Source organism: Misgurnus anguillicaudatus, chromosome 18, assembly GCF_027580225.2.
Source record: "Misgurnus anguillicaudatus chromosome 18, ASM2758022v2, whole genome shotgun sequence".
Classification (NCBI taxonomy): domain Eukaryota; kingdom Metazoa; phylum Chordata; class Actinopteri; order Cypriniformes; family Cobitidae; genus Misgurnus; species Misgurnus anguillicaudatus.
The window spans coordinates 4,228,566-4,250,943 of NC_073354.2; the positions used below are offsets into that span (position 1 = coordinate 4,228,566).

A 22,378-nucleotide genomic window follows, 5' to 3' on the forward strand; every position below is an offset into this window, starting at 1 on the left:
CCAAAACATCCCAAAGATGCTCTATTGGGTTGAGATCTGGTGACTGTGGGGGTCATTTACGTACAGTGAACTCATTGTCATGTTCAAGAAACCAATTTGAAATGATTCGAGCTTTGTGACATGGTGCATTATCCTGCTGGAAGTAGCCATCAGAGGATACATGGTGGTCATAAAGGGATGGACATGGTCAGAAACAATGCTCAGGTAGGCTGTGGCATTTAAACTATGCCCAAGTTGCACTAAGGGGCCTAAAGTGTGCCAAGAAAACATCCCCCACACAGTTACACCACCACTAGCCTGCACAGTGGTAACAAGGCATGATGGATCCATGTTCTCATTCGGTTTATGCCAAATTCTGACTCTACCATCTGAATGTCTCAACAGAAATCGAGACTCATCAGACCATTGTAGCCTCTTTTTTCTAGTAGTAGTGGAGATGAGTGGTACCCGGTGGGGTCTTCTGTTGTTGTAGCCCATCCGCCTCAAGGTTGTGCGTGTTGTGGCTTCACAAATGCTTTGCTGCATACCTCGGTTGTAACAAGAGGTTATTTCAGTCAAAGTTGCTCTTCTATCAGCTTGAATCAGTCGGCTCATTTTCCTCTGACCTCTAGCATCAACAAGGCATTTTCGCCCACAGGACTACCACATACTGGATGTTTTTCCCTTTTCACACCATTCTTTGTAAACCCTAGAAATGGTTGTGCGCATAAATCCCAGCAACTGAGCAGATTGTGAAATACTCAGACCGGCCCGTCAGGCACAAACAACCATGCCACTCTGAAAATGGCTTAAATCACCTTTCTTTCCCATTCTGACATTCAGTTTGGGGTTCAGGAGATTGTCTTGACCAGGACCACACCCCTAAATGCACTGAAGCAACTGCCATGTGATTGGTTCATTAAATAATTGCATTAATGAGAAATTGAACAGGTGTTCCTAATAATCCTTTAGGTGAGTGTATACGCCTATAAACGGGACGACGACATGTGTTTTCTTATTACACGCTTGGAGCACACAAACTTTTTAAAATAATAAAAATATGAAAAATTAAACAATTAAAATGTAAAAGATTAATAAGGAGTCTCTTGGACATAAATGAGGACAAATTACAAGGTTGTAAATTATTTATGTCCTGTTTATTTCAAATAAATTATTTTTTAACTTTTTGAGATGACAGTGATCACGCATACTTTTTCATCTCATTGGTTTATTGCACATTATGCCTAAAACACACCCATTACTCATTATAAGAATAGGAACAACCCTTTTAGACTGTGCAGCAGGCACATAGACCATTTTTCCCGTTGTTAAACAAGCAATGAATGAGTTGCATTAGTAGTATTTTATTATGTAACAAACAAATATGGGAATATTTAGTCAAAGTTTGGCACACGGCACATAAAACAAAGCATGGTTTACAAAAAAAATTGGTTACAACACTCCCTGGGCTCTATTCATTTGAGTTACTGTATTTAATGAAGATGTACAAAAATGTGAGGAATGAACTGAAAAATGTGTTGTTTTACTGGTTCAAACTTTATTTCAGATTTAAAAGTAATAAAACTCTTTTGAAACGGTAATAGTAACTGACATTTATTATGTGCCACATGCCTTTATTTTAATGTGAAAAGCCAGCATGCACAGAGCACAAAATGAATGTGTTGAATGTCTTTTCCAAGAAACAGCTGGAGTGCACAAGTTATTTATCCTCAGAGTGACAAACTAAATGTAATATAATGCATAGCTATAGAACCGTATCAAATAAACAAAACACATAATGTTCATTTAATCTTAAAACAGGCAGTTCCTCATAAAGTTACAAAAAGAGGATTTAATCACCAAGAATACAACTAATGCAATAACTGGCTTCAAATTATCGCATGACTAGTTGTCACATGATATTTCGACACAAAATAAGTAAGATGCAATGAGATTTGAAATTGCAATATTTGAATTTAGCACTTCGATGTGCTTGCGTTTGGTTTCTATTTCAATAAATAAGCGAATCAAATTAGTTTTCTCCCACACATCTTTCATTTCACTTCAGAAGACATTGATTAATCAACTGCAGTCATTGGATTACTTTTATGTAGGGTTGCAAAGGGGCAAAAAGTTGTGTTAAATTTCCAGAAACTTTCCATGGGAATTTAATCTTGGAAATATTCCAAATTTGAACCTTAACAGGAATTATTTGGAAGTTTCTACAAACTATACCAGATAGACACAGAAATAAACATTTTGTTTGGTCATAAGCAGACATGCATGCAAGGTAATACAATTTTGGAAGAATCCTGATACTTGCGCTTATCGAGCCGTGAATTTATTTGATCACAAATCCTTCAGAAATCATTGTAATAGGAATGATTTTTAATAAAATCAATGCAGGCTTGATGAGCATAAGAGACGTTTTTCAAAATCACTAAAAATAGTAATGTGTCCAAACTTTTGGGTGGTACATTAATTCTGTATGATAACAGAAAACAAAATGTAGAAGAAAGAGCATTACAGCTTGAGCTAGCTACATCATACATTTTCAATGAATTAGTGCTAGCTTACATTTAGATATCTGATTTACTGTCTAGCTAGCTAGCTACTGTATAAACACATTTTGGTATTTGCTAGTTGGGTCATACAGAAAAGGTGGAATTCGGGTGATGGAAATCTGCTTAAATGAACTTCTTTCAAAACACGCAAAACTTCTATAATAGCATTAATTAACTTGTCAAATCTATGAATCCGCAAAACAGGGAGCTTAATCTATGTTTAATTTTTAATACGTTTTAATAAAGAATCCATTACATTGTATCTTCAATACCTGACAAAATGAGAATACAATAAGATAATGAATATGATAAGACGTATAAACTTAAACATTTTCCATCTTCTTTTGTTTGTATGCTTTTATGTTTGTCAGTTAAAGGAATAGTGCTTAGGAAGTACTCATTAGAGAAGACGGTAACACCAATGAAGGTAACACTAATGACAATTTACAGAAAAAACAAAAATTTTAACAAAATGGCTGCCATTAGCCATGTGCTATTTCATCAGAAATGTAACAATCACATACTTATTCAGTATAATGTATTTTTATGTAAAGATCTTAACACTCCCAGCTATAAAAAAGTAAAAATAATGACATCCAAAAAATCTTAGATATATCATGATATTTTTGACAAATAAGGTAAGGCATCTCACAAACCTTTTGCCTTCCTCCACTGCATTTCTTCCACTGACCTCTTGCCCAAGAAAAACTTCAAAGAGCTGATGCATTGTTTCAAAATAAAGGTGCTTTGGGTAACACCAGTGACAAATTTGGGGAACAAATATTTATTTGATATTATTCATATTAATATTGTATTTTTTGACATTTCAGTGTTGTAGTAAATTTATACAGGGTTAAAGGTAAATGTAAATTAGATTTGTTTTATAAAAAACATGGTTTTAAATAATAAGTACACAGTTCAACTTCCATGGTTGATCAAAGGGACAGGGCAATTTTCAGGACCAGACATTTAAAAAAAGTTTAAAAAAGGAAAAAAAAGAAAATTACATAAATAAACTCTCTCATCATGTTAAGGACAGTCTTTATTTATTAAATATATATCATTATGGGATTATTGGGTCAAATGAAATGATTAAGGCAGGGGTGGGCAACTCCTGGTCCTGAGGGCCAGTGTCCCTGCAGAGTTTAGCTCCAACCCCAATCAAACACAGCAGAAAAATCTAATTGAAGTCTTCAGGACTGTTTGGAAATGACATTCAGGTGTGTTTGATTAAGGCTGAAGCCAAACTCTGCAGGACTGTGGCCCTCGATGCCCACCCCTGGATTAAGGGGTCTGCAAAAGCAAGGGACAAGCATTTCCACCTTTTTTGTAGAATGACCCAGTTAAACTATTATACCATAGATCAACTATATTAATCCAAGTTTAATTATCAAAACTTACTTGAATTGATATTCATTGGGCTTAAATGCAGCAAGTGAGGCTTCTGTGGTAGTCAAGGCCTAAAAATATATATATATATATATATATGCAGATGCACATTTCTGCATTAATCATCTTTTATTGATCCCCTTAAAATAAGTCACAGGAATGTTTTTAGGCTTTTTTCAGATTAAAATGGTATTTGTTTTTCGAATAAAACCTTTTTTGCTTTTTACTTTGCATGCATTTATTTTTAGTCGGAGATGCAAGTTCTATATTATGCTATGAATACCACCCTAGAGTCAAATAAATCATCTAAGGAAGAGGCCCAAAATTCTGCCTCACATATCAACATATCACCCTTGAAACTGATAATTGCGCCCCTGCACAGCACGAGGCAATTTTAAACAATTTTATGTAATTCACATGCAAATATGGACATTATTTTGTGTGCAGGATTCAAAAAAATTATCTGTGCATGTTATGGAAGAATGCAAGTACATGCAGGGGGTGTGGCCTCAATGGCCCTTCAGTAAGCAGTGTGCATGTGACTGAGGAATGTGCATGGTAGAAATTCAACTGAAATTGAAATTGCATTAAATGTTGTTTTAAACAAAATTATGCTGCAAGATTTTTTTAAACTATGTTAAGGTTCCCTGTTATTCGCATTTCTGTTAATTCCCATATATTCTTGTTAATTCCCATGGAAAGTATCCAGCCTTGAAATTTTCCAGAATTTTTATAATTGCATTTATGACAGGTGTATGTGCTGTAGGAACATTAACATTTTGGAAATTAGATGCGACAGAAGGAAAGTTGTATAAAATTAATGAAAATTAAGATAAGAGAGGCACAACAAGTTGCCTGTGTGTGCCAGCCAAGAGGCAGACTGTTAAGGGGGTCGCACACCGGCCGCGCAGCTCAGCGTCCCGTCGAGTCTAGGACAACTCAGAGGTATTGTAAACCAGAAGTGCACATTAAATAGCGCGAGCTTCGTCAGATATCATCTACTTCAAAATGCAAAATATACGTTAGCAGCCAATGTTAATCGTTAATGATTAATGGTATTTGTGTTATTTAATGTTAAACTATGTGAGTGGCGCTGCGTGGTGCGACAGGGATTTGAGCAACTTCCTGAGTCACAACTGGGCGGCGCGGACAGGCGCCACCTGGCAGCGCGGACAGGCGCCACCTGGCGGCGCCGGTGTGCGTATACTCACAGAAAACAATGTGTTCGATTTTGTTTAGGCCGGTGTGCGACCCCCTTTACTGTCACCAGCTGTTCAAGGTAAGCATACTGTATGCACTGTGATCAAACAGATCTCAATATAATTATTATTAGACATTCATTCACTACTGTCATAAACATTATGAGAATACACTGAAAAACTTGATTTGATACTAAGGGCCCTATTTGAACGATCTAAGCGCATTGTCTAAAGCGCACAGCGCAACGTGTAAATGGGTGCGTCCGAATTCACTTTTGCTAATTTAACGACGGGAAAAATCGTTTTTGCGCCGAGCGCATGGGTGAAAAGGGTTGGTCCTATTGTAATGGGAGTATTTTGGGCGTAACGTGCAGTAAACCAATGAGAGTCTCAGCTCTCATCCCCTTTAAAAGCAAGTTGCGCTGGCGCTATGTCTAATCCCCATTTAGATGACAAACTTTGTAAACTGAAAAACTAAGCAGAGGAAGAAGATCCCCAGTTTAAGATTAATGTTAAATAATCGTGTTGTTTTTCACTTGTATTGAAATTGTTATTTTTTTATTAAAACCTTTAAAACCCGTTTTCTTTTAGTCATGGAAGTAAAAAAGCAGGCTTGTAATTGCTTTAAATGTATGGCTATCCAATATCATTAAAAAACAATTTACATGTATGTAAGATAAGGTTTGTACTCTAAAAATACTTTATTTGTAACAAACAGGAGATAAAGAATTTACAAACGGCTCTCCTCACGTTTCAGCACTTTGGACAGCGGTTTTTTAGCAAAGAATTTTTTTTAAGCATTACTTAAAAATGTTTCTCATCTCACCATATCCACAGGTACAGAGTCATCATATACAATAAATCCGTGAGGTAGCATTAAATTTTTTTTTTAAAACAGATGCATTTGTTTAAAGCAAAGCATTTATTTACTTACCAGGCTACAGGTGAAGCAGCTCTTTTTACGCCTTCTAACGTCTCATGATTAGTCATCATTTATGTCCAAGAGACTCAAAAATAATCTCTTACATTCAATCCTTTAATCTTTCATATTTAAAAGCATTTTTGTGCTGCTGCGCATTCATGTACTTTGTGATAAGCAAACCCGCGTTGTCCTCCCGTTTATAGGCGCATATTACTAAAGCGCTCATTAAATAACAAAAAACATATTGCGCCACTGACTTTAGACCAGGTTTTTGTTGGTCAATGGCGTAGTCTATTTTAGTTGCCTCAAAATAGCAACGCGCCAACAATGCGCCTTTACACACCTCGTTTTCAGACCAGAACGCCCATGGGCGCAAAAGGGGGCGCAAATGCATTTGCTATTTAAACAACTCGGCGCTAAACGTGAAAATTAGGATGGAAACTAGCGAAAGACACTTGCGTCGCGCATTGCGCTGCATTGCGCCGGGTGTAAGATAGAGCCCTAAATGTGGTATGAGTTAAAAAAACTGGAAGAGCATTTCATTATAGCTAAATGTATCTGGTATGCATTTTATTCAGATTGGTCATTCTTATTCATCATGTATGAATGTATGTACTGTAAAAATTATGAGCAGAACCACTTTAGGTCTTCAAAGCCAGTAAGGGCGGCCTCCAAAGTTTAAAAGCAAAATTACAGATTCTGGCTTTATAAAGTATTAAAAATATTTGACGTACAAGCCAAGTCTTTATAGTTGGCGAACCCTTTAAATCTAAGCGTAAACTACTTTAAGGAAATATTATAATGATGTCATTCACTGCTCAAACAGCAGTTTGGATTCATGCATGTAAAAGTGCCCGACAACAGCTCGGTTTATTCTTCAATTCTGAATTCCTTGTCTTGTTGTTTCTTGTAATTTTGCAACAAATGTGTTATTAATCTAAGCCTGAGGCATGTTGACTTTTCATTAGCAAACTGCGATGGAGAGAAGATGGAAATAAGACTTTACCAGTTGCCTCTCAAATAAATGGGGCAGCATCATTAATGGTGGCCGAACATAAAGCAGATACTGCCCTCTGCTGGCAAGAGCACGGTATGAACCCTCTTTAAAAAAGCTAGCTGTACCACATCAGTTTTTACACAGTCTTTTTAAAGTCATTTAGATATTGTAATCTGTAATTTGAAACAATACTCTGATCAGAACTACTTATTGTGGCTTGGTTTAAATAAACACTCTTTTTAGATTGTGAAAGATGTATGGTTCAGAAAGCTAGAATATACTTTCATTATTGTACTTATCTCAGGAGTTGCATTGTAGATGTAATCTCAAAAGACCAAGGAAAATGTGATTCTATGATATCATTTCCTTAATAATAAGCAGTTCATATTAATTTGATGTTCTACCTCATGCAGATCTCCAGACACGGGTTTTGTTTTCTCTCTGTGGTGTCTTTCAGCCAGCACCTGTCGCCCCGAGTGCATCTCATCCTCAATCTCTTGCAGACGTCTCTCCACCCGTATGGAGACCTGAGAAACATCATACACCTCAAATCTGATTCACCGTGCATTGTTAAATCTGATGCCATGTTCAAATAGAGCAACGGTTGCCCAGCTAAATATTTTGTGTACAACTGCTGGGTCACAGACAGCAGGGAAAACCTGGATATTAATACAAACTTATCAAATGCAACTAGACATATTGTGCATAGTTGGGATAGAAAAAGAAACATTAACTTTCAAAAGGCAAATGCCAAAATCCAAAAACATAACCAGAAGAGAACATGCAAGCTATGCTGATAATACATGTGCAGAAATAAACACAGTTAAAAAAAAACAGTTTTAAACAAGTTAGTTAAGTGGGCGATATTGACAGAAGTTCATACGATGCAATGTCTGTTTTTTTACAAAGAGATATAAACGTATACATCCAAGTCAGAGCCTCATTTCAGATGTCACAAAAACTCTTATTAAAACAGCATATAATGTTGAAATATAAAAAAAAGGGTTTTCCTCCGTGTTTGAAAATACACAGCTCCATAACATGCAAGCTGGTCCGAAAGTCTGACCTCAGTGTACATTTCTGAAAGCTTCTGTTGCAAAGAAGGGTCATATCCTGTATCCCGCCGGGGGGAAAATGCACTGATGTATTACCAAAACTCAATACACCGCTGAGCCCTAACTGGCCCCTGAACGAGTGTTTCAAAGAGCACCTATTACGTTGCTAAAAACATTATTTTGTGTATTTGGTGTAATGTGTTTGTGTGGTTTATGGTTCATTTTCAACATACAGTACATTGTTGTAGCTCCTTTATGCCCTGCCTCCCTGAAACGCGTTGATTTTGTACAAAGCTTGGCCTGAATATCCTCTGGAGTCAGCCCGAAATGGGACGCTCCTCAACGTATTTGAAAGTTGAGCTTCCAATGCAATACTGATAGGAGTTAATATCATCTTGACTACCTTATCAATACGAGCCGAATCTGATCCAGAAAATGCAGATGACCAAGCTGATCGATCAACTTTTGTAATTGTATAAACATCAAGCGCTACTCTGCACTGCTTAAAACTTGTGTTTGAATCATGGTTTAAATAGTCAGTAGTAAATTCTTTAAATATGAAAACATAGGCTACTGATTATGATTTTGACTGCCGTGTCCACGTCAATAGGTCGACGAAGTAAACTGTAGCCTTCCAACATGACAACACTCCGACTTGCCTGAAAAGTCCGCTCCCCTTCTCACTCTCATAATGGGAGAGGGAGGGTGTTACTGCGCCGAGTCGAAGTACTCCCAAAAGTGCTATTACGTCATAAAATATAGTTCCCCTTTTAAATCCGCTTAGAAAAGCGCTACGTTTTATTTTGTACCACCAAACTTGCTCGTATAACTACTCGTCTTAAATAGGAAAAACGTTGATGTGTTTGGTCACTTCTAACTTTATCTCTAAATGTTACCATTGAATGAATGGGGCTAAGCTAAATGCTATCGAAGCGTCGCAGCGCGCTCCAGCGCTTACGTGCACGCACACAGATGATAGAGGGATGTATCAACAATTCTTAGTTAAGGTAATAACATATTTTAATATTGAAAATGAGTAGACTATTCCTTTAAGACCATTTTATGTCACTAATTATACAATAAAATAACATCATAATGTTTGCATCCTTTCTAAGAACATCACTTTATTTTTTTAAGAATATTAAGATGAAAAAATATGAAATATGAATATGAAATTGGAAGGTAAGAATTTTTAAAAAAAATATATAAATAAATATTATAAAATATGCATTCCGATTTAACACAGCTAATAGTGATTGTTCAGTATAAATCCCAGCTTCACAGGGTTAATTGCTTTAGACGAGTGTTTACTCCGATTGCATCTGTGAGTATGTGCCACTACGTTTATAATAGCAACACCTCACATCTAAACACTAGATGTTATGGTTATGTTTTAGATGACTTTTCATTTGTATAGCTCTTTTCATTGCCTCTGTTTTTGAAAAGAGTATGATAGACATGCCAGCTCATTTTTACCTGACTTGAGGGGTCCTAGTGGACCAATCACAGGGCTTGCGATCCACATAGAACTAACGCTCTGTAAAAAATTTGGCGAGGTGCACGTCAGGCTACGCAGAGCTATGCTCATGCTACGGATAACCTACGGTGAAGAGCTTACGCACGACTATAACGTAGGCTTGATTGCGTGCTTCAAGGGGTGTAGGTGGGGGGGGGCACCAATCGCGCAGGTTTGGTTGGGTTAGGTATAATATGAGTGCGCCCTTAAAAGCCACCTGAGAACCACTGCTTTGTACAAAAGGTCTTAGAAACTGTACTGTTAGGTAAAAAATAAGAACTCCTAATTAAAGCACAAACAATAATGCACAACCATAAGTGGAACAACAGGCATCTAAAAAGAGGAAAAATTGATCCAAACATGCTGTGTAACTATTAGCAACACTTACAGGTTCTTCTCTCTGCGATGCCTGGATGTGGCCTTCAAGATTCTCTAAAGTCTTTTTGGTTTCAATGTCCATCCTGTTAAGAGGCATACAAAACAAACCACAACATAGATTCCAAATTGAAAAATAATAAAAAGCCAATTAAAATACACAAATTGAAGAGTGAATGAGCATGTGTTGTGACCTGTTTCTCCTGCTGATCTCTCTGTTTATGTCTTCCTCCAGTCGTACCTGATCACTTCGCAGATCTCTGAGGGACTGATGCAGTGTGTGAACCTGAGTAACAGACAAATGGATTACAACTTTAAAAACATGTTGGTGGTGCTGATTTGTTATGGGTTAAGGTTTTGGCAACTGTGGCAAGTGCCAAACAACATCCTGCACAACATTTAGTGTCCATTATTTATTATTACTGTATTTTTATTTATTATATGCTCTTTGATTTTTATTCTGTATGTACAGCACTTGTTAAACTACTTTGCACAAAGCCTCTCCGTCAGGAAGGCGGGTCTGTATTCACTACACTGGCTTTATACCACGGGTCTGTTGAATGCTGCATTCTGATTGGCTGAGAAATGTTCTATGGGTGTTGATTATTTTTCTGTAAACCGCACACCTAATTTTTCAAATGTCTTAAAAATAGGCACCAGAGCAATATTTGTGGTAACCGTGTTATAAGCGGAATAATTGACTCCGGTCCTTTGAATTATTTGAAAATAATGCACACCTGCAGTGTAACGGCATTACCACCTTAGTGTGCATTATTTTCTTATAATTCAATGGCCCGTCGTCAATTATTCCTTACGTATTAAGTGTTGCATTCACAAAACTGTGACGTCTCTGATAATAGTAATGCTTGCTAAATTGCTAATTTATTGACTGTAATAAAGCAAAACTGAGACCATTGTCTTGTTCCTTGATTCAAAATGCATTTTCTATTTAAAGATATTAGAAAATGAAGCAAGGTAAGCTTACACTGAAAGTCTTTAGTAATCCGTCAGTTTAAGTAAATTACAAAGTCAAGGCATCAACGTTGCTATCTGAAATCAAAACCTCAGCAGAAAATGCCAACAGTGGTGCATGAATCTATCATAAGATTTCGAAGCATTATTATAGTCATTAAAGCATGTCAATATTTCAGCAGAAGAGCGTCAAAGATCATATGAAGCAGGGCCGGAGTGGGACTCATTTTCAGCCCTGGAGTTTCATGCATTAGACCGGCCCACTTTAGTTCACGACTGACTATATTACAATAATATCATTAAATCCTTAGTATATAAGTCTGAAATAGTGCACTGTTCTCTACAGCCTTGCAAATATGTTGTATTTTTCAAATATATCATTTCTAATTCAGTGCAAATAGCCTAAACAATGATGATTTTGCCATAATCGTGCAGCCCTACCATAAGACATTTTAATATTATTCAAGTAAACTACTGAAAGGGAACAAATGTGTTTGTGTTTTCCACTGCATTTCTATTTCTAAAAAAAGGTGGGTCTTGAGATTACCTGTTGGGTTACACAAGCAAGATTTATCAAGTATGCAGTGGAAACAGATGGAAAAAAACTTCCTTATTTTAATTTTTTACTACTTAGATAATGTATATTGCCAAATAACATAAGGTAGGCCTACATTGTGTCAAAAAACAAATATATAGCCTTTCTCATATAAACTTCCTCATATAGATTTTTGTTCCTCTTGCAATAAATGATGAAGAACATTTTGTAATAACTTTGATATCTTTAATATTGACTGAGTAAGGGCATATCAAAAATTGAAATCATTGATTGAAATCAAATGCTCCTAATCTCATAATTATATATAGCCTGGATTCTGGAGTCAGATATGCATTAGGTGTTATTCAGGTCTGATGTGTCTTATATCCGGTGTGGACACAGTATAGTAAAGATTCGAGACTGCGTCCTCCGAAGGCTGCGTTCCAAGACCGATTGCGTCACAGTAGCGCAACTGCAAGCACCCATCTAACGTGGTGGTGTGCACGTCATTTTTTATATAACTTTGGGCGCAGCTCTGCATTCCAAAATGACCAAACCTGACCGAAGATTAGTTACCCATTATTCACTGCCTGGCAGATTTACAAATAAACAAATAACCTATACGTCTGTGGGAAATAGTTATTATGTGTAGACGGTTTCAATGGACACACGTGCGTTGTCACGGTTACAGCCCTGAACCAAAAAAGAGAAGCCGCCAGTGTCCCGATATGGCACTGACATCTTGGGTCTTGAGTCTGCACAGTAGAGATTTTGGGACCAGTCCTGCGCAGTAGTGAGCAGGAAGCTTGGTCTATATGTATTTATGGATCTGCCTGGTGGTTAAACTGATCTCTAAAACAAATACCTGATACCTAAAATATTTTTGCTAAAGGAGAGGGGAGAAAGCAAGCATGGACCACAACTGTGCAGACAGGATTGGCAGCCAGAAAAAATTTAAGGATCAGTAGCTAACATTGTATATAAAAAATTTATAATAAATTTGTAATAATTAATACGTGTTAGATATGATATATGAATAAGGGTAATTTACTTGTCATTTATTTCCCTTGTTATCAGAAAAAAAACTACAGTATAAGGAAGTAGTGTTGTCACGATACCAAAAAAATTTGTTTCGGTGCCGATACCAAGTCAAGAGTCGCGGTTTCCGATAGTTTTCATGAAAAGGGAGAAACACTCTCAAATCTCATTGCTGGGTTTTATTTTAAAACCGGGACAACATTCTAATAATATAACACACTAATAAATGAACATATGAACAGCAGATATATTAAACAATTGAACAAAATATGAAAAACATCTCTATGTACAGTGGTTATAGTGATAACTGCTAACATTCACTTAACCATAACATTACCATAATTAATAGAAAATAATGAGCCTAAATAATAACCATATGTTGTTGCTGCTGAAATTTCTGTTAATAGATTATCCTTAAATTAACACAGCAACTTTAAATGAAATGGTGCACTTATTTTTTACAAATGTTTATTAAATGTTTGTGCTTATGAAAATTCTGTGAAATTTATATAAAATCTGGTTTAAATCTATTTTTTATGAAATGTATTGCTTATTAATCTCTGTCATTTGGAGTGACCACTCATCATGTGGTGTAACCAATAATAGAAATGAACTGTATAAAATTAAAAATAAAATCTCTAATTTCTGTGGCTGAAATATGAATTACTGATACAGTATGCTTAAGTGAATGGTATTTAACAATTTTTAATCAGCTTTATGTGATTTACAGGACAAGTCGTCTGTTGCTACACTTATAAAGGCAACTTTGAAATTATAGAACAAACATATAAGATGATTAATTGTATATAAAAAAGGCAAATGTTTTGTTTCTAAACAAATAAATTACAGAAAACTTGTAAGCATGTTAAGGAAATTAATACATTTAAGATAAATCATGGTGGCACAACAAGACATTTTTAAGGCTACAGCCAATTCATCTAGATGAAAAATCACTAAAATCACTTAAAAGGATAGTTCACTCAAAAATGAAAATTATGTCATCATTTTCTCATCCTCATCTTGTTCTAAACAGGTATGAGTGTTTTTATTTTGATAAACACAAAAGAAGATATTTGAATAAATGATGGTAAACACACAGCTGATTGTAACCATTGACTCCCATAGTTGGAAAACCAATATTATAGAAGTGTTGTGATAAATGATAAAGAAGATATTTTGATAAATGATGGTAAGCACACAGTTGATGGTACCCATTAAATTCAATCATATTTGGTTTTCCTACTATGGAAGTCAATGGTTACAATCAGCTGTGTGCTAACCATCATTTATCAAATTCTTTTCTTTTGTGTTTATCAGAAAAAAGAAATTCATACAGGTTTACCACAACATGATAATGAGTAAATGATGATGTGGGGGGTGTAAAGGGATGAAGTGCCTTTCATTAGTAGAGGATTAATTAACTTAATGGATAGAAAAAATATGCATTACCACTAGTGATGTAACATCCTTTCCAGTAAATGAATTGCTTTGTGGTTAATATCATTACAGTTATATTAAATTACTGGAATATTATATCTCAGTAATATTGCCAACCCCAACAAGAAACTAACATTGCATCTTTCCGGCTCCCTAGGGTGAAACATACCCTCTTTTATAACTTATACAGGTCTGAGTCTCAGGTAAACAGACGTACCTGCTCCTCAGATTGAGCAGAGTCTCTGAAATGCACAGCAACAGATCTGGATCGTCTTCTGTTACCTGTGCCCACACTCCCATAATCCTTCAGAGGGGACGTTGGGAAGTATCGCCTCCTTTCTACAGGACAAAAAAGACAAAAAGAGACTTACTGTAATGTTTAGCTTACTGCATACTGTGAAGTAAACACCATAGATTGTGTATGGTTGATACAAAAAAGCTATCACTGAACAATTTTAATAGTTACACTTAGACTGCATGCATGTTTAAAACTTTGTTTATACTTGACAGATTTTGGTTCAATTAAACTCCGGTGCGATTGCTCAATTGGAGTTTATTTAAGTAAGTCTGAAAGCTGCAAACCTGAACCTTAGTGTACCCCAAACAAGCCAACTGCAACATGGACCAAAGACATCTAAACGATTCAAAAATAGGAAATGATAACAAAATGTGCCCCCCCCCAAAAAAAAAACACACAATTTGTTAACATGGGAAGAGCGTTTATTATATCTTAGTTTGCGCAAGATAATTCTGGTGCTGTTTTTACTCTTTTGAAACATTTATAGATGGTTTCAGCAACATAGACAAACGTTTTAGAATGTAATGTATTTTTCATTTTGTCACAATTTCACAGCTCATAAATAGGAAAAACCCACAACAAGCCAAGTTTATATTCTGTATGTACAGATAGATCAATTGTAAAAAATGATTAAAAAAATAGTCAACAGAAAAATTTTGTTAAAGCCCCACACGGGATCCTTGGTGGATCATTCATTAGTACAAATCAGTAGTGTTAGATCTTACAGAAATTATATTATACCAAATATAATACCCTAACCCCAATCCCAAACAAGTTTAAAGTTTGAGGACTTGACAAAGTTTGATATCATCATGTAAACAGACTCGAACGAAAAGAAAATGATGACAAAAACTTCATTTTTGGGTGAACTATCCCTTTAACCCCTCGTTCAGACAGCCAGCGACGTTATCGTTGTGTTTGCTCGTCTCTTTCAATGAGGCGTTTCTAAATATCCTTGTCATAAACAAATGAGTACCATCCACCCCAGTAACTGAAAAGAAAAGGATGACGTGAATTCCACTGCTTCGTTCTCATTGGTAGTCGCTCCCGAAATTTGCATAAAGTTCAACTTTTCTTAAAGAGTAACTAAACCCTAAACCAACTTTTTTTAGTTGATGATCTGTAAGAATGGGGCTTTATTAGTGCTGTTCATTGATTTTAGTTAGTTTTTTGACATTTGGAGATAAAGTGTTTCAATACTACAATATATGGTGTAAAAACGTCTGAGTGCTGCCCTATTCAGGTTGAACGGTGGCTACTGCAGTTGAATTTTCCTATTGGATGTTGGGTCCAAAAAATAACTTGTGACGTAAGCAGGTTCAAGCTCACTACGCCCTTGTTACGATCTCACCACACATTTTACATGCGACTCGCATGCCAGTTGAAAATACTTCAATTTTTCAGAATGTGTCATCGAAAGCATGTTGGAAAAGAGGGGAAGTGGCTTGGTTTTAGACATAAAATGTGAACCGCCCCTTAGGAAGGCATGGATAAGCCTTCAATTTTAAAAAGAATATCTCTTTCAACAGCTTTTAACACTTTAAAGACATAAAAAACACGAAATCGCATCATATGACCCCTTTAAAATACATATATCAAGGAGGTTATAGTCTGTGCCATACCCAAGCCGTCGCCATCGTCCAGGTCACTGGTGTGCAGCGTGGAGAGAGAGGCGCTTCGTCCCCCATTGGACCTTCTCAGACGCTGACCCTGCAGCTGTTGGACAGATTCCTCTAAGCTCTCCCTCAGCTAGAACAAAAGCCATAATATCAAAACAAAACCCTTATCTGATATCAGAGACAACTGCAGCAATACTCAGGGTCGCCATGGCTTCAGCTTGGTCATCTGTATGTTCCCTGTATTGGCCCAACATCCGATCCACTTTGTTTAGGTTTCGACTTGTGTCCTGCACCAATAAGCAAGCATGTAAGTCACCAAACATACATAGAGTATATCTATTATCCTCGTTCAGTGTATGTGTGCAGTTTACCTGTAGAGTGTTTGCCAAAGTGTCAATTTTCTCGGATATATCAGAAACATGTGTATCCCTGGGAAACCTGCTGTCAGGTCTCATTCTGCTCTCTCTTACCCGGGACCGATGCCCTCTGGGTCTGTCATAGATGTCAGATTCACTGGAAGAGTCCATGCTGACATGATCCGGAGGCTGAAAATAAACAACGGCGTTAATCTGAAATCAAAAACCATCTTTTCCTGTCTTCATACACGCAGTAAGGTTAACAGTTTGCGTACGTTAGCTGCTAGATGAGTGTAATTACACCCGACGAGCAAGTATTGATGTTATTTAACTGTTTAATGCTGTTGATCGCTCATCTGGGTAATGAAACGATCGATCTGTTTAAATCAAAGTTCTTCACTCATCAGTGAGATGACGATAAACTATCGTGCTAATTAGCTTTATGATTGCAGCTAGCTCTCTTATCCTTCCGGAATATTAGAAAGTCGTGTTTGCATGTTTAATATCGAACAGCACTGCAAAATAAACTGGAAAAGGATAGAAAACGGCACCCACCTGTGCCCAGCAGACTGGCGGTTAACGTATGTGATGAGTGTGAGGCACCGCCATCCTCTGCTATGGCAACTTGAACTGGCCGCCTAACAGAAAAACAACAAACGCAAGGAATCATGGGAAAAGTAGTTTTTGCCAACAGCGGCGTCGCCGTTTCACGCGCAGTACCAAACCTTGATTTAGCAGCGCTTTAAACAGAATAATGTTGCTCTGAATTTTTTAATATTGTTCTTATATTGAACATTATATTAAACTTCTAATATATTAAAGCAATAATGTGTGTCATTATGTTGAGAAAATGCTTTACGATCAGACATGATGTCATAACACACTAAAGGAATATGGATTTAATTATGCTTTAATATCGTATTTTTAAAACGTATTTTTATGTTATTTTAAAAATAACCACTCTGGGAACGTTATTTTATGGTTCCCAAAAAATAACCATTAGAACGTTCTGTTTAAGTTGTTTTTAGGTTATTTATAACCACTCTACAACGTCATGGGAACATTATTTTATGGTTGCAAAAATAAAACCTAAAAATAACGTTCCCACAACGGTATTATTTAGTTCCCAAAAATAAAGTAACCAAAAACTAACGTTAGGGGAACGTTCTGTGTTAGCTGGGAAAATAAATGAATATACGGTGCACACAAAGACTGAATGCTGGGGACACACCTAACATTTTAAGATTGGACTCAACACACACAGAGAGTTTTTTTGCATAAATGATTTTTATCTGTGATTGTAAACAAATACTGAGCACAACAGGGACAAATTAAGGGATTAAGCTGTTATCGTGGCTTTCTTTATTTTACTTTTGTGCAATACCCCCTGAAAAAGACTAGTCATGATAAGTCGTTATGATCAAATTACTTTCATAATCTGTGCGAAAATCATTAGGTGTGTCCCCAGCTTTAGGGAAGCTGGCTTTTATAGCTACTGGTATATTTTAGGGCTATTTACTTTAATATAACTATTGAAAACACACTTTGTTATATTTGTCATTTCTGATATATATCATATCAAGCATTTATTTCGAATTTATGCAAAAAGAACATCACTCAAAAAAATAAATTCAAGTATACAAATCACACAAACATAAATCTATATCAAATGTCCTTTGCCAATTCGAAAAGGAGTGAGAAGAAGAAAATAACTTATTTAATCTCACCCCTTCTCCATAACTTAAAACTTACAGTAAACAACCATCATTCCAATTATTCATGCATCTTGCTTCTTATACCTCAAAACAATGTAAAAAAAGAAAAAAAAATCAATTTACATAGCATATAGCCTACATAGCATATTTACTAATTAGTTAGATTTTCATATGGGTATTGCACAAACACAAGATAAGGGATTAAAGGTGCATTGTGTAACTTTTATGAGGATCCCTTGACAGAAATGCAATATAACATAACTATATTAGCAGTGGTGTATAAAGACCTTACATAATGAACTGTATTGTTTGTATTACCTTATAATGAGCCGTTTTATCTACATATGAAAAAAGACCACCACATGAATTATGAGGGCACATGAATTGTTTTTAAATAAAGAAGCTCACAGACAAGTAATTTGTAAAAAATATCACAATATTACAACACAAATTACAGTTTTTCATTTTATTTACATGGCGACTTTAGGCCTATACTTTATTTTTACTTCGGTCTTAACCTTTTTCCTATTTAACCCTTTGGGTACTCACTCTGTCTGTCTGTTTTTGAGGATGGACTGGGACTGTTGACTGAGGGGGAATTATTTATTTATTTTTCATGCAACAATGCTTATTATTGTAATCATTTTATGAAGCAATAGCCTATTATATGAAAAAGAATTTTACAAAATACCAAACAAGAACTTTGTTTAGTGCTCTTATGTTTTTATGATGACGTTGTTAAAGGTTAACTCCTAAACTAAATAAAATAACATAGAATTCTTAATGCTTATGTTCTGTTGAGATATGTATAACATATTTGGCATAGGCTATTTCATTTAAACCCAACTGTTCCACATCTTTGTACCAGAGTTATTTTCTGTTTTTTGATACTCTTGACGACACGATCATCCAGTAGGGCCAAGCTCAAATCGCGGCAGCGGCAGCTAGTAGTGGCACTTCCGGCATCAGTAGTGGCACTTCCGGCATCAGCCGCATTTTGAGGCAGCTAGTAGTGGCACTTCCGGCATCAGTAGTGGCACTTCCGGCATCAGCCGCATTTTGAGGCAGCTAGTAGTGGCACTTCCGGCATCAGTAGTGGCACTTCCGGCATCAGCCTCATTTTGAGGCAGCTAGTAGTGGCACTTCCGGCATCGGACTTATCTTTTTTGTGGCACCTCCGGCATCTTAAGGCAGCTAATCGTGGCACTTCCGGCATCGGACTCATCTTGAGGCAGCTAGTGGTGGCACCGTGACTTTTTGAAGCAGCTGACAGTTTTTGTGTCATTTAGGGGTGGCACTTCAGCGTCGTATATTTGTACCAGCTGTTTTACGCGGTTTTTGTGCTGTCATAATGTTTGCGGGCTGGCTATCAGTCGGGCATTTCGAGATGCCTCGGGTGCCACCACTCTTGGCAGTACTATAAGGCATTCTCGGCCGTTCATTTAATTCACGCGGGGTGTGTGGGAATGAATGTGTGCGCAGTGCCGCGCACGCTGGCTGACAGTCCTTTGTAGATGTGGGCATTTCGAGATGCCACCACTCAGCCCCCCGGAATAGAAATAATAGAATTCTACTTTTCTCACTTTGTTCATCTAATCTTATTATTTTAGCGGGGCTGAGAAACGCGTGGCTAAAACATTTCCCATCTATTCAAACAGCGCTTCAAAACCAGGAAGCTCCCCCCTCCTGCCAACATCACAGCAATGCAACTCTCCTGTCTACCGGCAGGTGCCCCAAACACAAACCTACCGCTTTTACTTATTGTGCCCCCTGCGAGTTGTTGGTTGTCAATGTTTCATATATATCTTTTTTGTTCTGCAGATTAAACTGTAATACAGATTTGTAAAGACATGAAAGTAGATAAATGATGAAATAATTTTCAGTTTTGGTTTAACCCTTCTATTTGAGTTTAGTTTTTACACATAATTTTAATCACTTTAATTCATAATTTTTGTTACAATAGAAATTCAATTTTCGTTCATTTTGTGTCCAAGAAAAACGGCATGAGAAACAATAGATTACTTTACAGTAAATTAAATCAAGACAATAAAATATGTATTCGCTATATGCTGCAGTAAAATACATACAAACAAACACAAAATAGAAAATTGTATAAATTGTACAGTTGCTCAATAAACAGTATGAACGAGGAAAACAGTGCACAATCAAGAGTAGCCTATAGGTAATAAGAAATTCGAAAATAACAGGAATGTCACAGCAATAACTAATTGTTACTGTATATGATTCTGTGCCGGTATAATTACATATAGTTTTGTTACATTATCTTAATATTTTATATATTCTCTTAATTCGCATGATACAAACCTGCACATTGTGGTGGTGAGGAGAATGAGAATGTTTCACTTACAGTACATAAAGTGACACAACTACCACTCATTAGTACACATAATGCTCTTTTTGCAACATCAATTGTGGATATGAAACATATCTTGGTTGTTTGGTCTGATAAACAAACTGTGACGTTTTTCTTTTACTTATTTTTTAAAAGTTTTAAATTTACAACACAATAACTCAGTGGCGGATGCAGAACGTGACATATGGGTGGGCATGGATTAAGTCCGGGTGGGCCTGAATCTATGGGTGTCACTTTTGAATAAGAAACTATAACAAGTCTATAAAATTCGTCAAAACTTCAGAACACTAATTTAAACAGCATACACACACACCCGAACTGCACGTCACATTTTTGACATTATTGATACTTTAAATTGTAATGCAACGTGACATTTATTAAGCCTTTTTGGTAAAAAAAAATATTGGGCTCTCATAGCCTACAAAAAGAACCTGCACACAGTGACAGGAAATATAAATGAACCCAAAAAAACCTTATACTTTTTTAAATAACCTATTAAAGTGTTTAAATAAATACGGCTACTAAATGCTTAAAATGAAGCTTCTAACATCATATTCTCTTCATGCAAATCACTAAAAATATATTTTCGTTCTCACATATTTAAGTTAACTTACTAAATAAAGAAAGAAAAAGGGAATTGCTAGAATAATGTTAGACTCTGGGGTTAAACGAAATGACAAATAAATAAACATTTAATATACTTTTTGATGAGCACAAGAGCAAGCCTACTCGTGAAGAGCGGAGCCGAGGAGCGCGCATATCAGACGTGAACGAAAGGAATAATGGATTTAATGCTTACACTTCATTTCCTGACAGTTTCACTTGTTAGTGAGGATAGTAATGGCTAACAAGATGACGCCGAATTACATACAACATAATTACCTAACTAAATCTGAGAGAATGCAAACACATTACAATATTTTTTCCTCCGCCCGACGGCCAAGGCGCATCATTTTTTTTAGCCCGACAGGAATTCGCCATAGCCGTAATGGACGTCGGGCAAGCGATTTTGCGAGGTTTGTGTAGTAGAAAGACTTTCTTTAAAGTGAATTTCGTTTTGTATAAATTGTATCTTAATATTAAGCAATGTTTGATCAAACAATTGCCTCGATTTAATAAATAAGAAGCAAACCAAGAACGTCTGTGGTGTGGATTGAAGTGAACCCACTATATTTCCGCAGCCTACGTCTTTCTGCTTTAATGCATTTCTTAAATTAATGTCTCAATTACACAGTAGGCTTATAGGTTGTTATGATAGGCTATTTGTTGCTTAAAAGCAATAGGCTATATTGTATAAAGTGTAGCAAAAAACGTGGCGTGACTTATAGTGCTGAGTTAGAGAGCTGGTATGGCTCTCGGTAGGCTATCAAACAACATCACTGTGATCAGATGTTTTCTTTCTATTTTTTACCCCGCTGTCATATTTGTTGTGTGTTTATGTTATTGAGAGGAAAGCGCGTAGCACATATTTATAACGTGTTGTTATTCAAAATACGTTTTCTACTTGCTTGCAAAAAAAGTTCTCAAAGTGATCATGGCTGAAAGCTGCTCGGGAATATTTCATTATAACGCAACATTCAACTGCTTTAATAGTTTTTAAATAGTTATCAGGCTTACTTACAATTTTACTGTTTTTACACCACATAAAGTAGTATACATGTCTAACTATACAGAGTAGTATTTTTTATATTTCTGATTGGGCGGGCCAGCTGTCAATCTAACCCCGCCCAGGCCCGCCCAGGCCCGCCCATAGCTCCGCGCCTGCAATAACTAAAAAGAGTCATTCAAAATTTATATTGAACGTTTATTCACACTAAAATCACAGGTGTTAATGTACACTGCTGCAGTGCTGGGCCTGGGGTACATGTGAATCTCCACCCTGTGTGGTCAAAGACAAGTAATAGCAGTATGGTATTTTTTATTTTAAAAAACAGTTTAAACATAAAACGCCTTATATTAGAACTTGATATAGCCTTGGCACCGGCGTTTCCCGTTTGGGCACCTACCGGTAGACAAAAGAATTACAATACTGTAAGAT

The 22,378-nt window shown here is 36.4% G+C and overlaps 1 protein-coding gene across 5 annotated transcripts in view; it reads right to left on the minus strand.

Moving 5' to 3' along the window:
* LOC141350451 (centrosomal protein of 128 kDa-like) overlaps positions 1-16,963 on the minus strand; it is a 67,049-nt gene extending 50,086 nt beyond the window's left edge. For all 5 annotated transcript variants that reach the window (XM_073855592.1, XM_073855591.1, XM_073855590.1 and 2 more), the window contains exons 1-8: positions 16,807-16,963; positions 16,267-16,440; positions 16,091-16,182; positions 15,899-16,020; positions 14,196-14,317; positions 10,191-10,282; positions 10,010-10,082; positions 7,455-7,577 (exon numbers count right to left, since the gene is read on the minus strand). In XM_073855592.1, the coding sequence (XP_073711693.1) occupies positions 7,455-7,577; positions 10,010-10,082; positions 10,191-10,282; positions 14,196-14,317; positions 15,899-16,020; positions 16,091-16,182; positions 16,267-16,422 (780 nt within the window). In that variant the 5' untranslated portion in view covers positions 16,423-16,440; positions 16,807-16,963. The remainder of the gene's footprint in view (positions 1-7,454; positions 7,578-10,009; positions 10,083-10,190; positions 10,283-14,195; positions 14,318-15,898; positions 16,021-16,090; positions 16,183-16,266; positions 16,441-16,806) is intronic.
* Positions 16,964-22,378: the final 5,415 nt, after the last annotated feature.